Raw genomic sequence first — 20,155 nt, 5'->3', positions numbered from 1 at the left:
AGCCCACCCGCCCCGCCCCTGGGACTTGATCCCGCCCCGAGCAACTGCCAAAGCCTGCCACCCACAGATGACAGACAACACTTCAGTTGTATAAATCGTCTTTAATTGAGAAAGCGTGGAGTAGAGACCCGGTCCCCTGGGAGCAGATCCAGGCGATGGGTGGAGCCTGAGCGGGGTCTGTGTGGGTGAGGGGAGCATCCACCCCTCTTAGGACAAGCCAGAAGTAAAAAGAGCCTGAGGAAAGGCAACCTGCCTCTGAGTCCTAGCCCTTCCCTTTAGTGCCTCCTCAGTCTACTCTGCCCAAGTCTGCCACCACCCAGAGTATCCCTCCCAGTTCACTGATGGGCTTCTGATCTTTTTCAGGCCTGCCCCGAGCTCTCTGCATTTTTTCAGAAAAATCTAGTCAGGCCCTTTTTGGGTACCTAAAACCCAGCTGAGGTTATAAACTCTAAGGTAATAAAGCAAGTTTTATTCAGTTAGAAGCGTGTGGGGGTGTATGAGGTTTAGAACCCAAGAGGCCCTCACCCTCCTTAGCCTGATCTGTAGGGGAGAAGGGTGGGGCTTATTGCTGAACTGGGGTCTCCTCATTGTGGGTGGGTGGGAGTCAAGGCTATGTCGCATTTGTCTTTTTTATTCCAGACCTATTACCCTAAAGACCTCAGCTTTAAAGGGGACCTGGAAGGAATTCCTGCTGAGGTAGCTACGTGTTCATATCCCCTCAACCCAGGCACAGGTCCAATCACGCCATGGTTCTGGTCCCTTCCCCATCCTAGCTGCCCTACTATGAGCCAGGGATGCCTTCCGAAACTCCTTTGCCCTTTCTCAGACTCTGTTTCCCAACAGGGCCCCAAGTGAGCTGTAGGAACTAGAAACTGCATGTAAAAATAAGGTTAGCATTCTACAGGAAGACTAAGAGTTTTAGAAAATTATCTGGGAAAAACAAAAAGTGGTTCTTGATCCATCTAGAACTTAGTTTTTTATGAATCATAGCTGGGTCCTTTCTAGAGCTCATGCGTAACAGGTATCACTAGAGAAGGTGGGAATGTGGGTCTAGAACTTACTCTAGAGCAATAATATGGCTATATAGGTCCCCTGTTCCATCCTGAAGGAAAGGGCTGAGAGCGCTGGTCTATGTCCTAGAGCTAAGATTCAGAAGGAAGTATGGCTCCATATGTGTCTAGAACACCATGCTCTAGAATTGGGTGTCTCTGGGATAAGAAAGTTCAAACTGTGGTGATCTGAGACTGGTTCCAGTTCAGGCCAAGGCCAAAAGCTGGACAGGGCTCAAATCCAGCTAATTTGAAGTCAAGGGTCCATCTCGGTCAAGGACAGAAGCCTGATGGATCCAGAACAGAGCCTGGCAGCATGCCTGTGTTCCAGCACAGAGCCTGAGTGCAGAAGTAGCCCTGGCTGGAGTGCCTTGTGTTCTGGAATCTGTCTGGAACAAGGCAGAAGGTGGAGTAGAGAAAGAAGGAATGATCCTGAGCGCCAGTGGACCTACAGATCTATGGCTCAGTAGCAATGAAAAGGGCAAAGGGTTCCAGGAACTGGCTGAGCCCGGGATGGGGAGGATTTATGTTCTGGTTCTGTCAGTTTTGGAATCCCCAGCGCCATCTCAGAAAAAGCCTTTGAAGGGACGAGTATGGAAGAAAAGAAGTGATCAGCCAGGACCATTTCCAGACATCTTCCTCTCTGACCCCCAACCCTGGGCCTAAGAGTCTAAGGGTCTCAGCAGGCCCAGAAGTCACAGTGGCCCCTAGGCTCCCTCGGGGCAAAGCACCTGGTGGGACCTGGCTGCACAGGGTATGAGTGTGGCAGCGGTGGTGAGAGCAGGGCCGGAAGCAGGGCTGGGAGACAGGCTGTGGTGTGGCTGGCTCTGTGCGAGTGTGGGGAGCCTCCAGTCCTGGGATGACATTTCAGGGGGCAGGGGGACTGGAAGGGGAAGTCTCAGGAACACTGTGGAGAGAAGGCTCCCGGTACATGGCCACTGTGAAGGGGGGAGAGAGGAGCAGGAAGGAGAGTTAGGCACCCAGAGAGCTCTGAATAGGCTCCGTTACCCTCCATGCAGCCTCTGGGAACCCCAACCCACAAAAGGAGATCTCCCCAAATCCCTCAAGGCCAAAGTCTTCCTGGCTTGGCCTGTCATAACAGGTATCATCTTAAAACACTTATAACCCCTGAGCTGTATGTCATTAAATGTCCATGTCAAGGTCAATACCCTCCCATGTGGCCTGCCTCTTCCCAGAGGGTCCATACTCACCCTCCAGGAGCTTGGGCACAAAGTGGGCAGCTGCCTTGGTCTTCTTGACTCGATTTCCCTTCATGACTCGGCCCTCCTTGTCCAGGCCCAGATACCAGGCCCGTCCAGAACGGCGCTGGCGATAGAGAGCAGAGGCGTACAGGACATAGTAATTCTCAAATACGCACTCCTTAAAGCGACACTCAGCTGTGAAATGCGGCTGAGGAGACAAAGACCCAGAAAGGCACACACAGACAGAGAGACAAAAAGACACATCACTGGACTAGAAGGGAGCCCTGGGAAGAACAAGGCAGGAGGTAATCCATACATTTGAGGTGAGGAGAACCAACTTCTGAGTCCATGCAGGAACTGGGACAAAAGGAGGATGAGAAAGAGTCTGGTGGCCCCCAAAGGCCAGGAACTAGACTTCTGGGGGTCTGGAATAAAAAAGATACACTCTCTCTAATCTACTCCACTCCCAACCTCTCACCATCCAGGGGACCTGGAGGGAATTCCTGCTTGGAGGAATTCCAGAATCCTTTCCCAATATCCCAAATGACTCTGGGACAGTGAGTAATAATGAAGTCTCGAGGAGGTAGGAGGAGATACAGGGACCAAGGCAGCTGCCCACTTCGGACATTCAAAGAGCCTGGGGGCACATGGGGGGCTGTTCAAGGAGGAGAGATTAAAGGGACTCTAGAGTAGGTGCCCCTGAGTGGGCAGTGAGGACAGGGTGTTGGCAAGAGCTGGAGGGAGACAGAGCTCTGAGCTGCAAAATACCTGTAGTTGGGAAGTGTGTCCTAGAGGAGTCCCCAGACCCCAGGCCACTCCACCCCCTTGTCTCACCGAGCTGTAGAGCAGCCCCTCAGCGTTCATGGCCATGTAGTGACCCAGCTTGGCACTCTGGATGGTGACTACTCGCAGCCCCACAGGGATCAGGTTGAAGTGGGCTGGGGGTAGAGAGAAGGAGCCTCAGTACCCCAGACCTCCAACTCCTATCTGAGCGCGCACACACACACACCCCCATTCCAGTTCCAGCTCTTCCCTTGGGAGTCAAAGAGCCAATGGATCCTGCAGTGGAAATAGTATTGTCATGGCCTGTGCCCGCTCTCCCCCTTCCCACCAGGCAGCTGGCTTCCCCTCTCACTGAAAGAGCTGGTGTCCTCTGGGGTGCCCTGGATGCTCCCGTCGGGATTCGCCTGGAGGTAGAAACCCTGGCGGCAGAACAGTTTGGTGACGATGCCTTTGAGCTGAGGTTCTGGAGAGAGAGACATTCATCTTGGAACATGACATCTCTGTTCCCAGAAACATTCCTACACTTGGTGGGATCAGAGGAGAGAAAGAAAAAGAGAATGGAGGGAAGGAAGAGGGTCGGTCCCAGGGCCCTCCCAGCAAGCTCTTTCTCACCTCTCTCAGATGCCAGAGGAGGCTGGGGTGTGGGTCCCTTCTGCTGCCTCTAACCAGTTTTCAGTTTAATTTATTGAAATTTATTTAAAGGCTTAATTCCTACCCTACAGCTCAACCAGAAGGGGGGGAGGGGAGAAGAGGGAAGAGGAGGGCAAAGATACACGGAAAGGCAGAGGACAGCGGGAGACCGGCAGGCCTGCTGAAAGGGCAGTGTGTGTGTGAGTGTGGGGGCAGTAAGGTGACCACAGGGTAGGGGTGCCTCCTTAGGGATGGGGGTGGGACTGGGTCTGACGCTGACTCAGCACCTGCTGCTGCGGCTGCCGTTTGCTTGGCGTGGGCCTCCCCTTGGCCTGGCGCCGGTCTGTCTGACACTGACCCATCTGTCTGTCTGTCTGTCTGTCTGTCACTCTACTGGCTCGCGGGGGCCCAGCCCTCCCTGAGGCTCAGCCTCTCCCCTTCAGCCAGGTAACCCGCCTGGGATGGGGGACATTCGGTACCACACCAAGGAAATGGGGGAGGGGGCCGGGAAGCTGGCGAGGCAGGCTGAGTCACGTGGGGACCCGGTCCCACCCAAAGGGTGGGCTGCGGACCGTACCACTACGGAGGGCCGGCAGCGGAGGGGGGAAGGACCGCTGGGGGGCGGGGTGGGGGGTGCGGTCTCTCCCTAGGGGAGCTGGGAGCGGGGGAGAGAGAGGCCAGAGGGACTCCCTGGCTGTCGCACCTGGACGGGGACCACACGCCAACCCTCACAACTCTCGTTCCCCGAGGCTTGCTCCCGGTCGATTTCCCGGTACCCCCTCGTAGGTGGTACGACCCTCAGTCTCCGTGTGGGTCTCCAGCCGTGTACTGTGTCTGAGTTCCTCATAGCAGAGGGTCCCCTGAGCCCGTGAGGCCCGATTTTGGAGTCGCGTAGGGGGTCACGGGGGGGGGGGGGGGGCGGGGATGCCCAGCTCCTTTCTTGGAGCGCAGGTCACGGGAGGAGGGCGCACAGAGGGGCGGGCTAGAGAGGTAGCTGCAAGGACACCCGGGGGAGAGCTGGGGAGATTGGCGCCGAGCCAGGCAAGCTCGGCCAGGAGGAACGGAGCCAAAGCTCGGAGGAGCGGGAGCACCGGGGCGGGGGCGGGGCTGCCGGAGCCGCAGAAACCCTCGGGGTGACCCAGGCGTCCGGAACCCCCAGGCCCCTCCACTCGGGATTGAAAGAATCGCGAGAGCCGGCACGTAGGCGGAGGATGGTGGGGGTGGGGACTCGTGTTGGGTACGGGGTTGGGGGTGCGGCGAGAAGGAGCCGCCAAGCTTCGGGGCACCCGGCTTAGCCCCTCCTGCCTTCCCCTTGCCCTCGAAAGCAAGGAGACTCGGGGTTACGGGCGAAAGAAAAGGGAAACTGAGGCATCGTCTGTCTGAGAGTTGGTGGCCCGGGCCCACCCCCTTTCATTTTCGGGAGCTCCCCCACTTCGGTCAGGCCCCGCTCTTCGGGAGTCCCTGGCCTCAACCTCCCAGGCAGAGAGACCCCAGGCTTGGAGACCCTGCCCCAGCCACTCACCCGGGCCGCGGTCCGTCCGCGCGGGCCGCCCCCCGCACAGTCGCACCTTGGACAGCAGGATGAGCAGCTGCTTCTGGCAAAGGGACTTGGTGCCGCGGGGACACACGCGCCGCTGCGCCGACACGGGCCGGCTGCCCCCGGGCTCGCGGACCTCCCGCTTCTGCCGGATCAGGCTACTGGCCAGTGCCGCCATGGCGCCCCGGGAGGAGACACCCCCAAACCGGCAGGCGCCCGGAGCGCGCTGGGCACCCCCTCCCCCAGAGAAGCCCGCTCGCTCACCAGGACATTCTCTGAACGCTCCGGTCCCGACTCACCGCCCTACCCGCAGGACCTGAGGATAAACCCTAGAGGACCCCCACCCCAGGCTCCAGCTCCCACCCTTGGGCCTCCTACTAGCTTCGTGGGACTCAGCAGCTTATTTACCTCTCAATGGACCCCACCCTCGACTTTTGCCCCCTACAGAAAACTCTCCCCTTCTCTAGTCTCCAGTGTCCCTGTCCCCCACTAACCTTATCCCAAAGGCAAGACCCTCAGATTTTCCAAGATGTGGTTCCAATATCCCCATGCACCTTTCCACCCTATTTCCAGGCCCCCTGTTCCTGACAAAGCCACTCTTATAATCTTAAAGATGTGGGTCCTTAGCTTTGGAAATACTCGCTCACCCCACTCTTGCTGGGGTGCTACCAATGTCAGCGAAGAACCCAACCTTGGTTCCTTTTCCTTTGCCACCCTCTAAGTGAAGAATCCCCCACTTTTTTCACTGAAATCCCCCAAAAACTATGTCTCAAGATATTCTGACTGTCCCCATTCAGCAAGCAGAGGTTCCCAGACCCTGTCTCTGGACAAACCCAGTATTTACCAAGTCACCCCCATTTCTAGTGGCAGAGGGTTCCAGGTGCTGTGCCCCTTTTCTCACCTTGTTACCCTCCACTCCTTTTGAAGTCACCTCCAAACCCTCCCTTCCTAGTGGTTACACCAGGTGGTTGTCTGGAGGGCCCTCTGTCACCTCGGAATAAGAAGCATAGGTTTTGGGGTTTGGGGTGTTTTTTTTCTGGCAGCCCCTTAATTTCCTCGGAGACAGCTGGTACTGTTTAGATCCCACGCCCTCCAATCCAACCAGCCCCCCAGGAAAGGAGTGCACCCACGTTGTCACGGGTCTCCAAATGTGAACAGACCCCCTATAAGTCAGAGAGCATCCCAGCTGTCTGCGACAGGGCTTCCTCTTCCTCCCGGGGACTGCCTACAGCACCCTCTCTTCCTTCCCCGACGCCCCTCAACCTGTCCTGTCTTGTCAATCCGGCGACGGCTGGCGCTGGCTCCGGTTCCAGGCTCCTCCCTCCCTGTATCCCGCAAACGGGGCTTCCCCCCACGCCCGGCTAGGCGTCCCAGACCCCAGGAAGGAATGAGGGTGTCTCCGCAGAGTGCCCTGGTCCGGCGAAGTGAGCACCGGGCCTGGCGGCTGGACAGCGCAGCGGCGGCAGCGGTAGCGGCGGTGGGAAGCTGAGGCGGCGGCGGCGGCGACAGCAGCTCCCCCTCCTCCGAGAGCCGGCCCGGGGGCGGGGCAGGGGGCGGAGACGCCGGGAAAGGCCGGGGCGGGGTGGGGGGGGGGGAAGCTGGGCGTGCGGAACCCCGGGGTTCCTTGGAGGCAGGGAGTGGGGACGGTCTTAGAGGCAGCCGGAGCCGCCTGTCTCGGGGTTCAGAGGAGGAGGGACAAATAGGCGACTCCACAGAAGGCAAATCTGCACGAGGGGAGAGCTTGGGCTTAGGTAGATGGTATGGTGAGAATGGAGAAAGGGACCCCACTGCCCGAGATCGAGGACAGCACTGGATGAGGAAAGTGGGGGGAGTAACTGAAAAGATAGCGAGGTGGCGAGGACTAGCCTGGGGTGAAATTCGGCCTGCTTAATATCTCTGCTTTTGTGTGAACCAAATTGGTCAGTCCCTGGTCTCCATACCTCTCTCCTTTTCACGTCTTTTTTCAGCAAATATATTACCCCTATCGACCCCTAAGAGAAAAGACCATAAGCACTGGGGGGAGATGGATGCCAGAGGTTGCACCGGGGCAAGAAGGGTGCTGGCTACAGATGTGGAAAGTGGAGAGGCCGGAATGGAACGACCTGTGCCAGGGATGGTGCGGGAGGAGGGTGGGAAGATGGGGAAGAACCAGACAGGAGGCCTTCTAGAACGCGGGTTCTTCGGGCCCAAGGGGTTCAGCCTGTCTCCCAGGTGAAGGGAGAGCAGTCCCCTCCACACCCCGCTGGCCAACAGAAGCACTTTCCACGTTAGTACGAACAGCGTGTTTAATGGGACCCGGCTCCCACGCCGGCTAAGCCGCCCCCCTTACGCGCAGCCTTGGCCTCCTCCACAGCGGCGCGCAGGGCCCGAGCAGGGTCCCCGCGAAGCAGGGCCAACGCCCCGAGCAGCGAAGCGGCGCCGTCCCCCGCACGGAGCTTTTGGCCACTCAGAAAATAGTGGGGAAGTGTCCGCGCCTCGAGTACTCGGCCCAGCTCATCCAGCAGCCCGAGGCAGCAGGCGCCCGCATTTTCGGGCCGCGCCAGATACAGCGCGGGCAGCCGCTCGCACGCCCAGTAGAGCAACGTCCGCAGGAGGTAGGGCGCCGCGGCCCGGGTCCCCGCCACCAGCGGGCGCAGCAGCGCCTGGGCCGCCGCGTGAGCTTGCAGCAGCGGAGCGGGTATGCGCGCCTTGAGCGCCAGCTCCTGGCGGGCGAAGCAGAGCTGCCAGCCGGAGGCGCCCGGCCGCTCGGTTCGGCCGCCGCCGCCGCCGGGCACCAGGTAGAAGGAGGACGACTCCGAGGCCAGCGGGCCGGCCCACGAGTGGCTCCGAGCCCCCTGGGGCCAGCCGGCCACAGACACTACGGGGATCAGGTCGAAAAGCAGGAGGCGGCGCGGGGGCCCGGGCGTAGCCAGGAGGATGGTAGTGAACCCTGAGTGGCGGGCTGCGTGGACCAAGCGCGGGGCACCCGGGACCGGGAATAGGGACTCAGCGACCGCAGCCAGCGAAGCAAAGAACCAAGCAGCCACCTGGGCGGGGCACAATGTGGGCCATGCCTCTCGAGCCTCCGACGGCTGTGGCGCTGGGCTAACATCGGTTGCTTTGGTGACGTCATCATTCGTTTCTTCCGATGGTGAGGGAAAGCCAATATCGGTTAGGTTTTGCTGGGGTGACTCCGGCACTGAAACATTACTAGGTGATTTTTTCAAAGACTCGTGTGCCTCAGGCTCAGTGATGTCACCGTGTGGCTGGTCCACGGAGCTTTGCGGGTCCCGGGGACTCTCTCTGCTATCAGTTGGGTGGATCCAATTACGTCCTTCTGGGACTGGGGGTCCTAGGCAATCCTGCCATGCTTCCCGGACCGAGGTTCCGCGTACCTGCTCTGGGAGGCAGAGCCATGCATAACAGGATCTCATGTCCAGTTGCAGCTCCTGCCCAGTGCCATCTAAAGAAAACACGGGCACCAGGAGTGTGAAGCCAGCATCGTAGTGAGGTCCCCGCATGTAGGGACCAAGAGGTGCAGGCCCCAAATCCAGGGAGCCCTCTCGAATCCCACCACGAAGCAGCAGGAGCTGTGTCTGGGGAGGAAAGCGAGGGTCCCTGCGGTGAATGAGACCTAAGGGAAGAGTAGGGATCGTGAAGACATGATCCAGAGCCCAGGATGGGATGGGGTGGAGCTGAGAGCAGCAACAGGGTTACTTACTAAGCAAAGAGAACACAAAATCCTTGGCCTGGAGGAGATCTGGTCCTGGCTTGGGCCCATCACTCCAACTCTCCTGCACACCCAGCTCCTGGATCAGCTGGGTTAGTTCTTGCAGCTGCGCTCCAGAGCAGAAGTCGATGTCTGTGAGCGGCCGGGCTGGGGCTGGGGGCGGTGGGCCCCACCAGGGAGCGTTTCCCCAGACTGCAGAAGCCATATGGCTCTATTGTTTGGGGGCTAGGAAATACACGTACAGGGGGAAGCCCAGAAGCGTTGTTCCTTCTGCTGTGGAAAACTTGCCCCTCCTTTCTTTTCTCTTCCCGAGATCAAGAGGGTGCCCAAGTCACAATCTGCCAATGGGTCTGCAGATGAAGGGCTCTAAATTTAGTCTTGAAAGCAAACAAATACCTCCTCCGTCCTTGCCCTTTTCTCATATGCTAGTCCCCACCCCCAAGAACCGATTCACCTGACTCAGCAGGTTAAAAGTGGCTGTTTGGCCCCTCCTTCGGAATGCAATAGCCTCCTTCACCGCCCCCTGTCTACCTCCCCTTACCTCTTTTTCGAAAGAGGCTAGTGGTTTGCGGCTTCCCTCTTAGGGGTAGCTGCAAGGTCTGAAAAGAAAATGGTTAGGAAGGTTCAACAGGTAACTTCTTCCTGCTGCTCACGAGGCTACGCCCCTATGTTACAACCACGCCCCTTTCTGGAGATGGTTCCGGACCAGCCCGGCCTCCAGTCAGAGTTCAATCTCTCCTTTGGCTCTGCAGAGATCTCCTGGCTATCTTGGGAGTTGTAGTTTGTCTTCCAAGCTACCAGGGCATTAAAGCCACGCCCCCAGATCCTTTCCTGTTCCGTTGAAATAGTGCCTGATGGAAGTTGTAGTTTCTATGGAAATAAACTATAGCGTGTCTTTCCAAGGCCAGGTCAATGCAAACATTCCTTGGACTTAGAACAGAGACATAATAGGATGGATCCAAATAGCAAATGATAATGAGGCACATAACCTAGGGCCTGAGGGAGTAGAGGTGCCCTGGTAACTTAAATCTGGAAGAATCCTTGCATGCAATTACTGCTAGCCTAGGAAGGTGCCACATGACTTGTCCAAGGTCAGCGCCGAGCAAGAGAGGTGTTGGAAAGGGGTTTCCCGACTGGCATGAATCTCTTTGGAATCAGTGGAGGTAATGTTAGACAAGAACACATAAGTAGTGATGACCCAGGGAGGGACATCCAAAGGGACATATTAGTGATGGCCACCTCAGACACACTAATGGTATCAGGGCAAACACTTTGGAATCTCGCAGCTCAGGTGTGTAGACAGAAGAGTTGCCAGGGCTGAAAATCAAGTCCAGAGGAAACTCCCAGGTGGGTTGGGGCAGGGCAATGAGACATTAATAGGGGAAGAAAATTGCTTTCAGCGACCAGTGCTATCACGGACACAGCTTAAGTCCAGGATGAAACTAGGAGCCAGAATAATAGGGCAGAAAGATAGATAACCAAAGACAAGCTCACGGATTAGACCAGTGCATGCTGGACCAGGAAATTCTTATATTCCTTTTTCCCAGGGGTCTGTCTCCACAGTGAACTAGGGCTAAGTCCATGGGCAAGAAAGTGGGCAAGTGGAGACACTTAGAACAAATCAGAGGCCTGTTCAGCAACTCAACAGACATGAATTTGAGCAAACTCTGGGAGATAGTGAAGGACAGGGAAGCCTGGCATGATGCAGTCCATGGGGTCACAAAGAAGTCAGACATGACTTTAGCGACTAAACAACAAAAAGAGGGGACCCTCAGAATCCAGAGCCCAATTTGGGGAGCCAAAAATTCAGGGGTTCCTACTCATTGACAAAGAGAGGTCTTCTCCCTCTGTTACAAAAAGAGCCCCAAACACAGCCCAGAACCGGGAAGGCAAATTTCCATACAACAGGCTGTGACCCAAGAGACCAGATAAGGAAAACTGAAGCCTGGGCTCTTTGTCACAGTCTGGGGAAATCAGGCATTGGGCATCCATTCCTACATCTTAACCTCCTCCCTAGATGGTGGCTTCTGAACCACCCTAAAAAGAACTAATTTCTCTGGGCCTCTTAAAGCTCCCCGAAAGTGAAAGTGACAGTCGCTCAGTGTGTCTGACTCTTTGCAACCCCATGGACTGTATAGTCCATGGAATTCTCCAGGCCAGAATACTGGAGTGGGTAGCCTTTCCCTTCTCCAGGGGATCTTCCCAACTCAGGGATTGAACCTAGGTCTACCCACATTGCAGGTGGATTCTTTACTACCTGAGCCACAAGGAAAGCCCGTCTTAAAGCTCCTATGCTGTGGATGGCTGACAGGGAAAGTAAAGTTGCCCTGAACTCTAAAGCATTGCTCTCCAATAGCATTTTCCATGATGATGGAAATGTTCTAAATCTGTGCCGTCCAATACAGTAGCCAGTAGCTCTATGTGTATTGAGCACTTAGATCATGAGACTGAGGAACAGATTTTTTTTTTGGCTGTGCCTTGCAGCTTGTAGGATCTTAGTACCCCTGACCAGGGATTGAAGCCCAGCCACATCTGTGAAAGCGCTGATTGCTAACCACTGGTCCTCCAGAGAACTCCCTAAGAACACTTTTTAACTCTACTTAATTTTAACTCATTTACATTCTAATAGGCATATTTGGCTAGTAGCTACTGTAATGGAGAATGCAGCTCTAGGGCCTTGGGGATGACAGCTTAAGGTAAGACAGAGACAGCAGGAAAGCTGGGAGTTTCATTCCTTATCCCCCACCTGAGGGGTGGTGTTGGGGTGGATGGCCTCAAATAACCACAGGACACTTCTCTTGCCTTTTTATTCTTCATGCACATTGGTCCCCTCTTTTTCTAAGTTTCTCATCACACACTGATATCCCCACGCCTTGGCCATCTCTGATGAGTTGTTGGATATCTCTCGGTGAAGGCGCCTGGGAGACAATGCTTCACACTTGTCCCTGCCTGCTCCCAACTGTCTCTGGCGGGCGTCAAAGACCACGTGCCCTACCCGGGTGCCTGACCCTGGGCAGTGGGGCTTCCAGTTGGTTTTGGGAGGCATAGACGTCTGGCGGTAGTTCTGGCAGGCTGCAGGAGCTGTGTCCATGGGGCGGTACACCCAGTCTTGGCTGCCTGCTCGCCGGGAAGGCGGTTGCAGCTCTATCAGCATAGGCACCTCTGAGAAGGTTTGTCGGTTACTGTAGACCACCTGGGCCTTGGCAGGGGAGGAGGGCTGGCTAGGTGGGACAGAAGCCCCTGGAACATGCTGCCCGGCATCATGCCTTCGAGGAATCTTCTCAGATATAAATGACTTTGGGGCCTGAAGTGGGCCCAAAACTTGGACACAGTCAGTTTCTAGAGGGTTCTTGTGGAGGACAGGATTGGGGACAAAGCACGAGTCCTCTTGGAGGCCTGATCCCTTGATAAAGTCCTGAGTCTTGGAGAAGCCAGAGTCTTGAGTAAGGGCTGGACCCTTCTGGGGGTCAGGATGTTGAGTAACTCCTGCGTGCTTGTGGAGGTTAGGGTTGTGGCAATGTTCTGGGCTCCTGTGAAGTCTAGCATCTTGGGGAACATCACATCTTTTGACTTCGCTGACTTGGGTAAGGCCCAGATTCTTATGGAGGTCAGAATCTTGAGTAAGGTCTTGGCTCTTGTAAACTCCAGAATCTTGAGTAAGGCCTGGATTGTTGTAGTCTCCTGAGTCCTTATAGAGGCCAGGGGTTTGCACAAAGCCTGGGTTCTTATGGGGACCAGATTCCTGGGTAAGGCCTGAGTTCTTGTTGACTCCAGAGTCTTGGACAAAGCATGGACTCTTCTGTGGTTCAGAATCTTGGGTAAAGCCTAGACTCCTAGACACTCCTCGATCTTGGGCATTACTTGTACTCTTGTAACATCCAGAACCTTGAGAAGGGTGTGGGATACTATGTAGGCCAGTGTTTTGGGAGAGCTCTTGACTTCTATAGAAGTTTTGTTCTAGATTTCTACAGACTCCAGAGTCATGCCTAAAGCCTGAGCTCCTCTGAATGTCAGAAGTTTGAAGAAATGGTGTGTTCTTGTGGAGACCAGAAGGTTGGGTAAGATATGGGCTTCTAAAGAAACTTCCCTCTTGAGTAGAACTTAAACTCTGGGAGCAAGAATCTTGTATAATGACTGAATCCTTGTGAAAGTCAGAGTCTTGGGAAAGGCTTGGATTCTTGCAGAGATGAGGGTCTTGGATAAAGCCTGGGCTCTTGTGGAGGCCTGGATTTTGAGCAAGGCCCAGGCTCTTGTGGAGGCCTGGGTCTTGGGTAAAGCCTGGGCTCTTGTGGAGGCCTGGATTTTGAGCAAGGCCTGGATTCTTGTGGAGGCCTGGGTCTTGGGTAAAGCCTGGACACTTGTGGAGGCCTGGATTTTGAGCAAGGCCTGGGCTCTTGTGGAAGCCTGGGTCTTGAGTAAAGCCTGGGTTCATGTGGAGATTTGGATTCGGGGTAAGCTCTGGCTTTCTGGGAACTCTAGTGTCTTTTGAAGGGCCTGGGGTTCTCTGGAGACCATGGTCTTGGTTGAGGCCTAGATTCTTATGAAGTTCAGGGGGCTGGGGCTGGTTTGGGGTTTGGGAAGTAGTGGAGAACTGAGGAGGGATGGGACCCTGGGAAGAGAGGACAGACTGAGGAGACTTGGAGGGTGGGGGACATTTGGGGGTCTGTACTAAGATGGAGGGCTTCTGGTGGTTGCTGTGTTGATGAACAACAAAGGATCTGGGAGAAATGAGAGGCAGAGAAAGAGTGCAGGGTGGAGGCACAGTACCCATTGAGTTCTGGGTACTGATTGGAACATGGAAGCAAGGTTGATAAGGGGTAGCATCTTTGGAGTACACCAGGAATTTGGGGTAGACTGGAGTCTGGGAGTCCGTGTTTTGCTTCTCAGAGCTGTAAGGGTGGAAACTGCAGTAAGGGAAGGTCTTGGGCTGCACAGATTCATCCTTGACATCATTTGAAAGCTTCCATTCCATGTTCCCCAACTCCAGGTAACCCAATATGGATCCTGTGAAGGGCTTGGCACTGTCCTCACTACATTGCTTCAATGTTTGCTCAGCTGTACCAGAGCTCACCAGGCCATGCCCCTCTTGGAGCCTGGAGAGTGTACCTAAGTCCTTTCTGGAATACCCAGAGTTCTGAGGGGCACATACATGGAATAAGTTCTGCTTTACCCTGCGGGCATCATAGACCACATGGCCAGTGGAGAGGCCTTGGCTGAAGGCAGACAAAGTAGAGGGAATAGAAGTTAGGATGGAGGAAGGTGGTGTGGAAGGGACTGGAGTGGTCGGCTGGGCCATGACCAGTGCAGGGACAGGGGTTGTGGCAGACATGGGGGCAGGTGCTGGTGTAGGGGCTGGAACAGAAGTAGCAGCAGGGCCAGAAGCTGGGGGAGGGACTGGAGCAGAAGTTGGGGGAGGGGCTGGAGCAGAAGTTGGGGGAGAGGCTGGGGCAGAAGTTAGGGGAGGGACTGGAACAGAAGCTGGAGGAGGGGCTTGGGGAGGGACTGGGGCAGAAGCTGGGGGAGGGACTGGGGCAGAAGCTGGGGGAGGGACTGGGGCAGAAGCTGGGGGAGGGATCAGAGTTTGGGCATGGGTATAGGTTAGATGAGCATGGGTCAGAGTGTGGGTAAGGGTGTGGCCCTCGCACTGGGCTGGGCCCTGTGAGGGGGCCTGGTCCGGGGTATAGGCTAAGGTGTGCTCTGGACCACAGACCTGGGCAGAGTTGTGCTCAGGGCCAAGGGTTAGGGAGTTGGTCTGGGCCTGAGGTGGGGCATGCTCAGGGGAGTAAATGGGGGCGTGGGTCTGGGTCTCGGCTGGGGTGGGCTCAGGAAGTTGGGCTGGGGAGAAGGTCTGGGCCTTGGCAGGAACATGCCCAGGAGACTGGACCTGGGAGCGGGTCTGGGCCTGGGCTTGGTCATGGTCTGGGGTCTTAGTCTTGCTCTCTTGGGGCAGGCGCAGTGGAACCATGTCCACCTTGCTCATCCTACGGAACTTGGAAGATGTCTCCTGCTTAGAGTAGAAGGTGGCTTGGGCCTTTAAGGCTGTGATCTGAGGGTCCTCCCCAGCTCCCGTTAGCCCCTCCTTCCACAGTCCCCATGGCACCTCCATGGGAGCCCCAACATGTCCACACTGAGGCGGCATCCAGCAGCACTTAGAAGCCTTCTCATCATTTGTGTCTGGTATCCAGGAGTCCAGGTGGTTAGGGTGCCCGAGCAGGAAGCTTGGGCGGCGGTGGAAGCGGGGCGGGACTCTTGAGCACAGGTTCTTGGGATCCACGGAGCAACGTATGCACAGGGGATGGCTGCCTGCATAGCTGGATTGCTTGTCTGCAGGGAAAGGTGAGATGTGACAAAGCCTGGGTTCCTGAGGGGCTGAGGATGGGGATGGGGAAAGAAGAAAGGGGACAAGTCCATATCCCCAGAGCCCACGCCGGGGCCCACTCACCTCTGGGGAAAAAATGACGGAAAAGAGTCCGCAAGGAGTTCTTCAGGTGTTTCCAGAGCTGAGGGAAGCAGAGGAGGGGAGAGTCCGGGAGCAGGGTGAGCCCTGAAGTCCAATCCTTGCCTGGCCACACCCCAACAGCCCTCCCAACTAAGCCCCTTTGAGACCCCAAGGCTCCCCCAACACTGCTGCCCAGATCCTGCCCTGACCAGAGTCACCACATTGATCCCCACGTTGAGCAAGATGAAGCTGCCCAGGATCAGAAGAATTGAGTCTCCTAGGTCCTGGCACTTTCTGGGGTTGGTGCCAGAGCACGCTTGGGCTCCGTGGTAGGTTCGCTCACCCATGGCTGGGGGTCCCAGGGCTACCTGGGCCCCCTGGCCCCCACATACTCACTAGGAGCCAGACTCCTCTGGTGGGGGAGGGGAAGAAGGACTGTGTCATAATGGGGAGGGGGGTGGGGTCACAGTGAGGGAGGAGGAGAATAAAGAGGGCCGAGAGTGGCATTCCCTGGTAACCGGGGTCAGGCAGCCTGAGCCTAGACAGTCAAACAGGGCCCCAGAGGCCAGCACACCTCTCCTCAAGACGTCAATCCTTCCCTCACAGCCCACTGAGTCACTCATTCAAACCACACATTCCACCTCCTTGGCCTCTCCTGAGACAAGACCAACCCCTGGCATCAGAACCCTGGGGAAGGCCTGGCTGGAGTCCAGAGCCTTGGCCTTCTTCATGCCCTTCACTGGGTGTGGACCTGGATCTGTTCAGATGGGGACCCTCCCAGTTCGGAAGCAGCGTCTGATATGAGCTTTGGGGACAGGGACTGCTGAGAACACAGTAGGTGCCCAGAGACCAGTGGTTTGGAATCTGCACCTGCAAATCTACTTCGTTCATAGTACAAGCCCAGGAGGGGCCTGCTGGCAGGACTGTGGCCACTAAGCCAAGGGGACCCTCAGGCCAAGGAGGAGACACTGGCTTCAGGAAGCCAAGGGCAGGGACCCAGGCTGGCAGGAGTGGCGCTTCCAAGCCACAGACCACCAGCGTTTCCTGGACTCTTGATCTTTATTCCTTTCTCCATGCCCTGCCCCCCACCTCCTCCCTTGGCTGCCGGTCAGTGAATTTTCCCAGTCCGGCTTCTATGCAGAGAGGGCCTGGAGGCAGAGTTGGAAGGTGGCAGCGAGTTGGCTCGCGCCCTGCTCTCCTGCACCTGCCGCTTCAGCTCCAGGCTGTCGTACACCTGGTAGCTGGCATTGCCCCCTGGGTTCCGGCTGAGTGGCATAAAGGTGGGCTGGGGCGGCTCTGTAGCCTGGACTTCGGGCAGGGGCTGGGAGGAGCGGAGGAACAGAGCTGAGCTGGGAGCCGGGGCCCGCTGGTACGAGGCCTCGCCCAGCACAGTGAGGGAGGTGGAGGTGGTCAGAGGGTGCCTAGTGGGCAGTGTCTCAGTCCATTCGGCTGCCCGGCGCCGGACCTCATGGGGATCCCGGGAGTAGTTCAAGTGTCCCGTGGAGGGGTGGGGGCTGCGGTTGGGCTGGCCGTGAGCATGGCCAAGGAGGCTCCGTCGGTGGACCTGTGGGGAGAAGTGCTCTCGGGCTTCGGGCCGGGAGCCCCGGGTCAACAGGGCGGAGGGAGGCTCAGAAGCCTCCAGACCACGTCGCCGCTGATCCCAATTGTCATACAGGAGCTGGCCCCTTGAGGGGTAAGGGCTGTGCCCCGTAGGGACCCACGAGGGGTTGGGGGGCAGCCGTCGGGGAGGCAGTGGAGACGAGGTCCACTGGCCTACCTCCACATTGCCCCAGGTGTGGGATGGTGAGCAGAGGGGCCCGAAGGACTGCAGCCTGAGCTCAGACTTGGCCTCCACACGCTTGGGCAGGCGGCGCAGCTCAGGTGACAGGTAGAGAGAAGGTGGCGGCAGGCTGGCCAGGATCCCACCCTGGCGGCCCCAGAGCCCCACACTGGAGGGCAGGCCCATCCGTTGGTAGAGCCCTCCCCAGGCCCCCCTTGGGTACTTGGGGTGTGGGAAGGCAAGGTCTTCGTCCTCCTCCAGGTAGGAGTCCAGGTCCTCCCGATCAAAGGAGGGCCTCACCCGCAGCTGTGACATCTTGTGGCTGCGACGTGGCCTACCGAAGACCGAGCAGCTGTAGGGGAATCGTTTGGAGTTTTTCGACATCCGCTGGTGGCTGCAGGGGTGGCTGCGGCTGCGGCCCTGGCGGTGAGGTTGGTGGCGGCGAGGTTGCTGGCGTCGAGGGCGGCGGCTGCGGCTTTGGCTGCGGGGACGGTGGTAGGAGGAAGAGGAGCAGCGAGTGGACCTGGCCATCTTCACTTCTACAGGGTCCAGGGTACAGTGGATGTGGACGTCTTTGGCCTTGGCTGGAGGAGATTTGGGGGAACTTTCACAAGCCTGCGAGATTTCATCTAGGAGAGGCAAAAAAGAGTCTGTGAGGGCCCGGCAACTGTCAGAAGATTTCAGGGTCGGGGAACAACTGGGACCTGGGTTTCTGGTGTCTTGGGAGTGGCAGGGGCCAGGTGCCTCCTACCTGTCTTCCATACTTACTTTTCTGATTAATCCAACAGATGCTGTTGTCTAAGACATTCTGGAGCCTGTGCCACATCTGGGGGTGGAGTGGGGTGGGTGGAGTGGAAATGAAGGCTAGACTCTCCCCACTCACCACCCAAACCCCGCCCCAGCCAAGACCATTTCTGCAGGCGCAAGTGCCTGCTGCTGGCTCCCACTCTCAGCCCTCTTCACCCCCAGGGTGTTCCCAACCATCACTGACCATAGTTGCTACGTTGATCCCGATGTTGACAAGAATGACAAGGCCCAGCAGCAGGAGCAGGAAGTCCTCCACATCCTGGGTACTTTCTTGGTATTGATGGCAGCACCCCAGGTTGTCAGCCCAGAGCTGATTTTCCATGGTGGGGGGGTCCTAGGGCCACCTGGGCCACCCGCCCCCCCCCCCCACCAGCCCTGACCCACACTGCACTCATGGTGGGACCTGGGACACCTACCAGCAGGTGAGGGAGTGCGATCACAATGAGGCATGTTGCAGGGAGTCACAATGCAGAGGTAGCACGTCTTTCATCCACTCAGCTGGCCCTTGATGTGGCCATCTTCGCCCTTGGCTCCCACTAATGGAGCCAGCCCCCAGAGTTCAGTCTGTTCTGTCTTTGTAGGGGCTGGCTTAACTCGATTTGAAAATGTAACTACAGTGGGCAGATGGTCTTCATAGGGACTGAGCCATGCATAAAGGATTTCCTCTGTTTCATTGAGATATGGCAGTCTATAGCCCGTTGGGACTCCCTACCCATACCTGCTTGCAGCATGCAGCTTTGGTAATTAGATGGATGGGTGACAGTAAGAGTCCACTGTGGGGTCACCCCACTGTACCATTCCCTCCCACTTCTGCCCATTTCCCTGTCATAAGCTCTCTAGCACCCACTGGGGCCATCCCTTCCTGGCCAGGGATTGCAGCCTTTGCTGTTGGTGATCACTGAGCCAACCGGCCCCTTTACTTCAGAGCATGAGGTTGCTGCCTTTGCTAGAGACCACCCCTCAACCATGGTTTCTCTCCTTCCTAACCAATTGCTCTCCCACTGCGCCACCTCTCCAACTTGAAAAAGGATTCGTTTCCATCTTAAGAAAACTACATGAAATTCACAAAGCACAAACTTTGGATGCACTTGTTGATAAGACAAAAGGAATCTATGATTTAAACTGGGTTCATTGCTGTGGTCTAAGAAAGTGGTACTGGGGAGACCTCAGGTCATTTTGTTTGTACAATGAACAACTTAGCAGAAAGAGGAACAGGGAATTCCCTGGAGGTCCAATGGTTAGGACTCTGCACTTTCATTGCCAAAGGCCTGGGTTCAGTTCCTGGTCAGGGAACTGCTGCTGCTGCTGCATCGCTTCAGTCGTGTCCAACTCAGTGCAACCCCATAGATGGAAGCCCACCAGGCTCCCCCGTCCCTGGGATTCTCCAGACAGGAATACTGTAGTGGGTTGCCATTTCCTTCTGCAATTCATGAAAGTGAAAAGTGAAAGTGAAGTCGCTCAGTCGTGTCCGACTCCTAGCAACCCCATGGACTGCAGCCTACCAGGCTCCTCCATCCATGGGATTTTCCAGGCAAGAGTACTAGAGTGGGTTGCCATTGCCTTCTCCAGGTCAGGGAACTAAGATTCCACAAACCGCACTGTGTGGTCAAAAAGAGAGGGGGAAAAAATAGAGGAACAGCCAGTGGGCATTTCCCATCCAAGCCTCAAAACATATAGTAGGTGTTCAAAATAGACCCACCTAGTGGCGTCAGTTTAAAATGATCAATAATGTTGGTCAAAGGAAAATGGCAGAGAAGCGAGGTGATTCATAAAAGGCCTATCTGCTCACATTCCAGGAACCCATCTGGTATGGAAGGTGAGGTCTAGTCCTTCAGCCTGGTTCCTTGTTCACAAGTTGAGCATGTGTTGGTGATCCTAACTGTCTAGAAGTAGGTAGGGCCTGGGTTTCTCAGATGTCCAGTGGATGGAATATTCTGATGAGTTTCCATGGGAAACTGAGGGAGATGGGAGATTCTGATGGGCCAAGCTGACTCAGAAGCAAAGGGGATCTACCTGTGGGAGCAGAGGCTGGAGCATCTGAGACCATGAAGTTGATCCTTAGAGTCCATGTGACCGTAAGTCACGTGATCTCTCTGAGCCCCAGTCTCATTTGTGACATGGAGATGCTGAGCAGAGGCATGAGGTCACAGAGGGCCACAGCGTCCTCAGTATTTTATCACTGCTCCAAGACTGCTCAAGGGTACAGGAGCTTTGGGTTC

The 20,155-nt window shown here is 56.4% G+C and overlaps 4 protein-coding genes across 9 annotated transcripts; all 4 read right to left on the bottom strand.

The window, feature by feature from the left end:
- Positions 1 to 81: 81 nt before the first annotated feature.
- Positions 82 to 6,726, bottom strand: FGF11 (fibroblast growth factor 11). Of its 3 annotated transcripts, none has more exons than XM_069603366.1 (5): positions 5,187 to 6,726; positions 3,387 to 3,497; positions 3,086 to 3,189; positions 2,261 to 2,459; positions 82 to 1,987 (listed from the first exon to the last, which is right to left on the bottom strand). In XM_069603366.1, the coding sequence occupies exons 1-5, from the start codon at positions 5,377 to 5,379 to the stop codon at positions 1,917 to 1,919; spliced, it is 678 nt and encodes a 225-aa protein (XP_069459467.1). In that variant the 5' UTR covers positions 5,380 to 6,726; the 3' UTR covers positions 82 to 1,916. The 3 variants fall into 3 exon arrangements, with proteins under 3 accessions (XP_069459467.1, XP_069459468.1, XP_069459466.1); XM_069603367.1 differs by having other exon boundaries at positions 2,261 to 2,375; positions 5,187 to 6,688; XM_069603365.1 differs by having other exon boundaries at positions 3,020 to 3,189; positions 5,187 to 6,659.
- Positions 6,727 to 7,468: 742 nt separating this feature from the next.
- TMEM102 (transmembrane protein 102) lies at positions 7,469 to 9,680 on the bottom strand. 4 transcript variants are annotated; one of them, XM_069603358.1, is made up of 3 exons: positions 9,452 to 9,584; positions 8,902 to 9,260; positions 7,469 to 8,814 (listed from the first exon to the last, which is right to left on the bottom strand). In XM_069603358.1, exons 2-3 carry the CDS (start codon positions 9,113 to 9,115, stop codon positions 7,487 to 7,489), a joined length of 1,542 nt encoding a protein of 513 aa, XP_069459459.1. In that variant the 5' UTR covers positions 9,116 to 9,260; positions 9,452 to 9,584; the 3' UTR covers positions 7,469 to 7,486. The 4 variants fall into 4 exon arrangements, with proteins under 4 accessions (XP_069459459.1, XP_069459461.1, XP_069459458.1 ...); XM_069603360.1 differs by having other exon boundaries at positions 7,469 to 8,643; XM_069603357.1 differs by having other exon boundaries at positions 8,902 to 9,680.
- A 2,036-nt stretch (positions 9,681 to 11,716) lies between these two features.
- SPEM3 (SPEM family member 3) lies at positions 11,717 to 15,696 on the bottom strand. The gene is made up of 4 exons (XM_069544085.1): positions 15,559 to 15,696; positions 15,353 to 15,410; positions 13,279 to 15,234; positions 11,717 to 13,134 (listed from the first exon to the last, which is right to left on the bottom strand). The coding sequence occupies exons 1-4, from the start codon at positions 15,694 to 15,696 to the stop codon at positions 11,717 to 11,719; spliced, it is 3,570 nt and encodes a 1,189-aa protein (XP_069400186.1).
- Positions 15,697 to 16,389: 693 nt separating this feature from the next.
- On the bottom strand, positions 16,390 to 18,329 carry SPEM2 (SPEM family member 2). Its single transcript, XM_069542401.1, has 3 exons — positions 18,121 to 18,329; positions 17,898 to 17,955; positions 16,390 to 17,758 (listed from the first exon to the last, which is right to left on the bottom strand). The coding sequence occupies exons 1-3, from the start codon at positions 18,256 to 18,258 to the stop codon at positions 16,458 to 16,460; spliced, it is 1,497 nt and encodes a 498-aa protein (XP_069398502.1). The 5' UTR covers positions 18,259 to 18,329; the 3' UTR covers positions 16,390 to 16,457.
- Between the last annotated feature and the right edge of the window lie 1,826 nt (positions 18,330 to 20,155).

Source organism: Ovis canadensis, chromosome 11 (genome assembly GCF_042477335.2).
Source record: "Ovis canadensis isolate MfBH-ARS-UI-01 breed Bighorn chromosome 11, ARS-UI_OviCan_v2, whole genome shotgun sequence".
Classification (NCBI taxonomy): Eukaryota; Metazoa; Chordata; class Mammalia; order Artiodactyla; family Bovidae; genus Ovis; species Ovis canadensis.
This window is presented reverse-complemented; position numbering and strand designations above follow the sequence as displayed.

Coding starts and splice junctions, on each gene's coding strand:
- FGF11 (XM_069603365.1), bottom strand. CDS start 5,379: ATGGCGGCACTGGCCAGTAGCCTGATCCGGCAGAAGCGGGAGGTCCGC. Junction 2,460..3,019: donor GACACACTTCCCAACTACAG/GTATTTTGCAGC, acceptor TTGTCTCCTCAG/CCGCATTTCACAGCTGAGTG. Junction 1,988..2,260: donor TGTGCCCAAGCTCCTGGAGG/GTGAGTATGGAC, acceptor CCCCCTTCACAG/TGGCCATGTACCGGGAGCCT.
- TMEM102 (XM_069603357.1), bottom strand. CDS start 9,115: ATGGCTTCTGCAGTCTGGGGAAACGCTCCCTGGTGGGGCCCACCGCCC. Junction 8,815..8,901: donor TTTTGTGTTCTCTTTGCTTA/GTAAGTAACCCT, acceptor CTCTTCCCTTAG/GTCTCATTCACCGCAGGGAC.
- SPEM3 (XM_069544085.1), bottom strand. CDS start 15,696: ATGGGTGAGCGAACCTACCACGGAGCCCAAGCGTGCTCTGGCACCAAC. Junction 15,235..15,352: donor CCGTCATTTTTTCCCCAGAG/GTGAGTGGGCCC, acceptor CTTTCCCTGCAG/ACAAGCAATCCAGCTATGCA. Junction 13,135..13,278: donor AGGCCTTGCTCAAAATCCAG/GCCTCCACAAGT, acceptor CTCAAAATCCAG/GCCTCCACAAGAGCCCAGGC.
- SPEM2 (XM_069542401.1), bottom strand. CDS start 18,258: ATGGAAAATCAGCTCTGGGCTGACAACCTGGGGTGCTGCCATCAATAC. Junction 17,956..18,120: donor GGATCAACGTAGCAACTATG/GTCAGTGATGGT, acceptor CTCCACCCCCAG/ATGTGGCACAGGCTCCAGAA. Junction 17,759..17,897: donor CTGTTGGATTAATCAGAAAA/GTAAGTATGGAA, acceptor TGCCTCTCCTAG/ATGAAATCTCGCAGGCTTGT.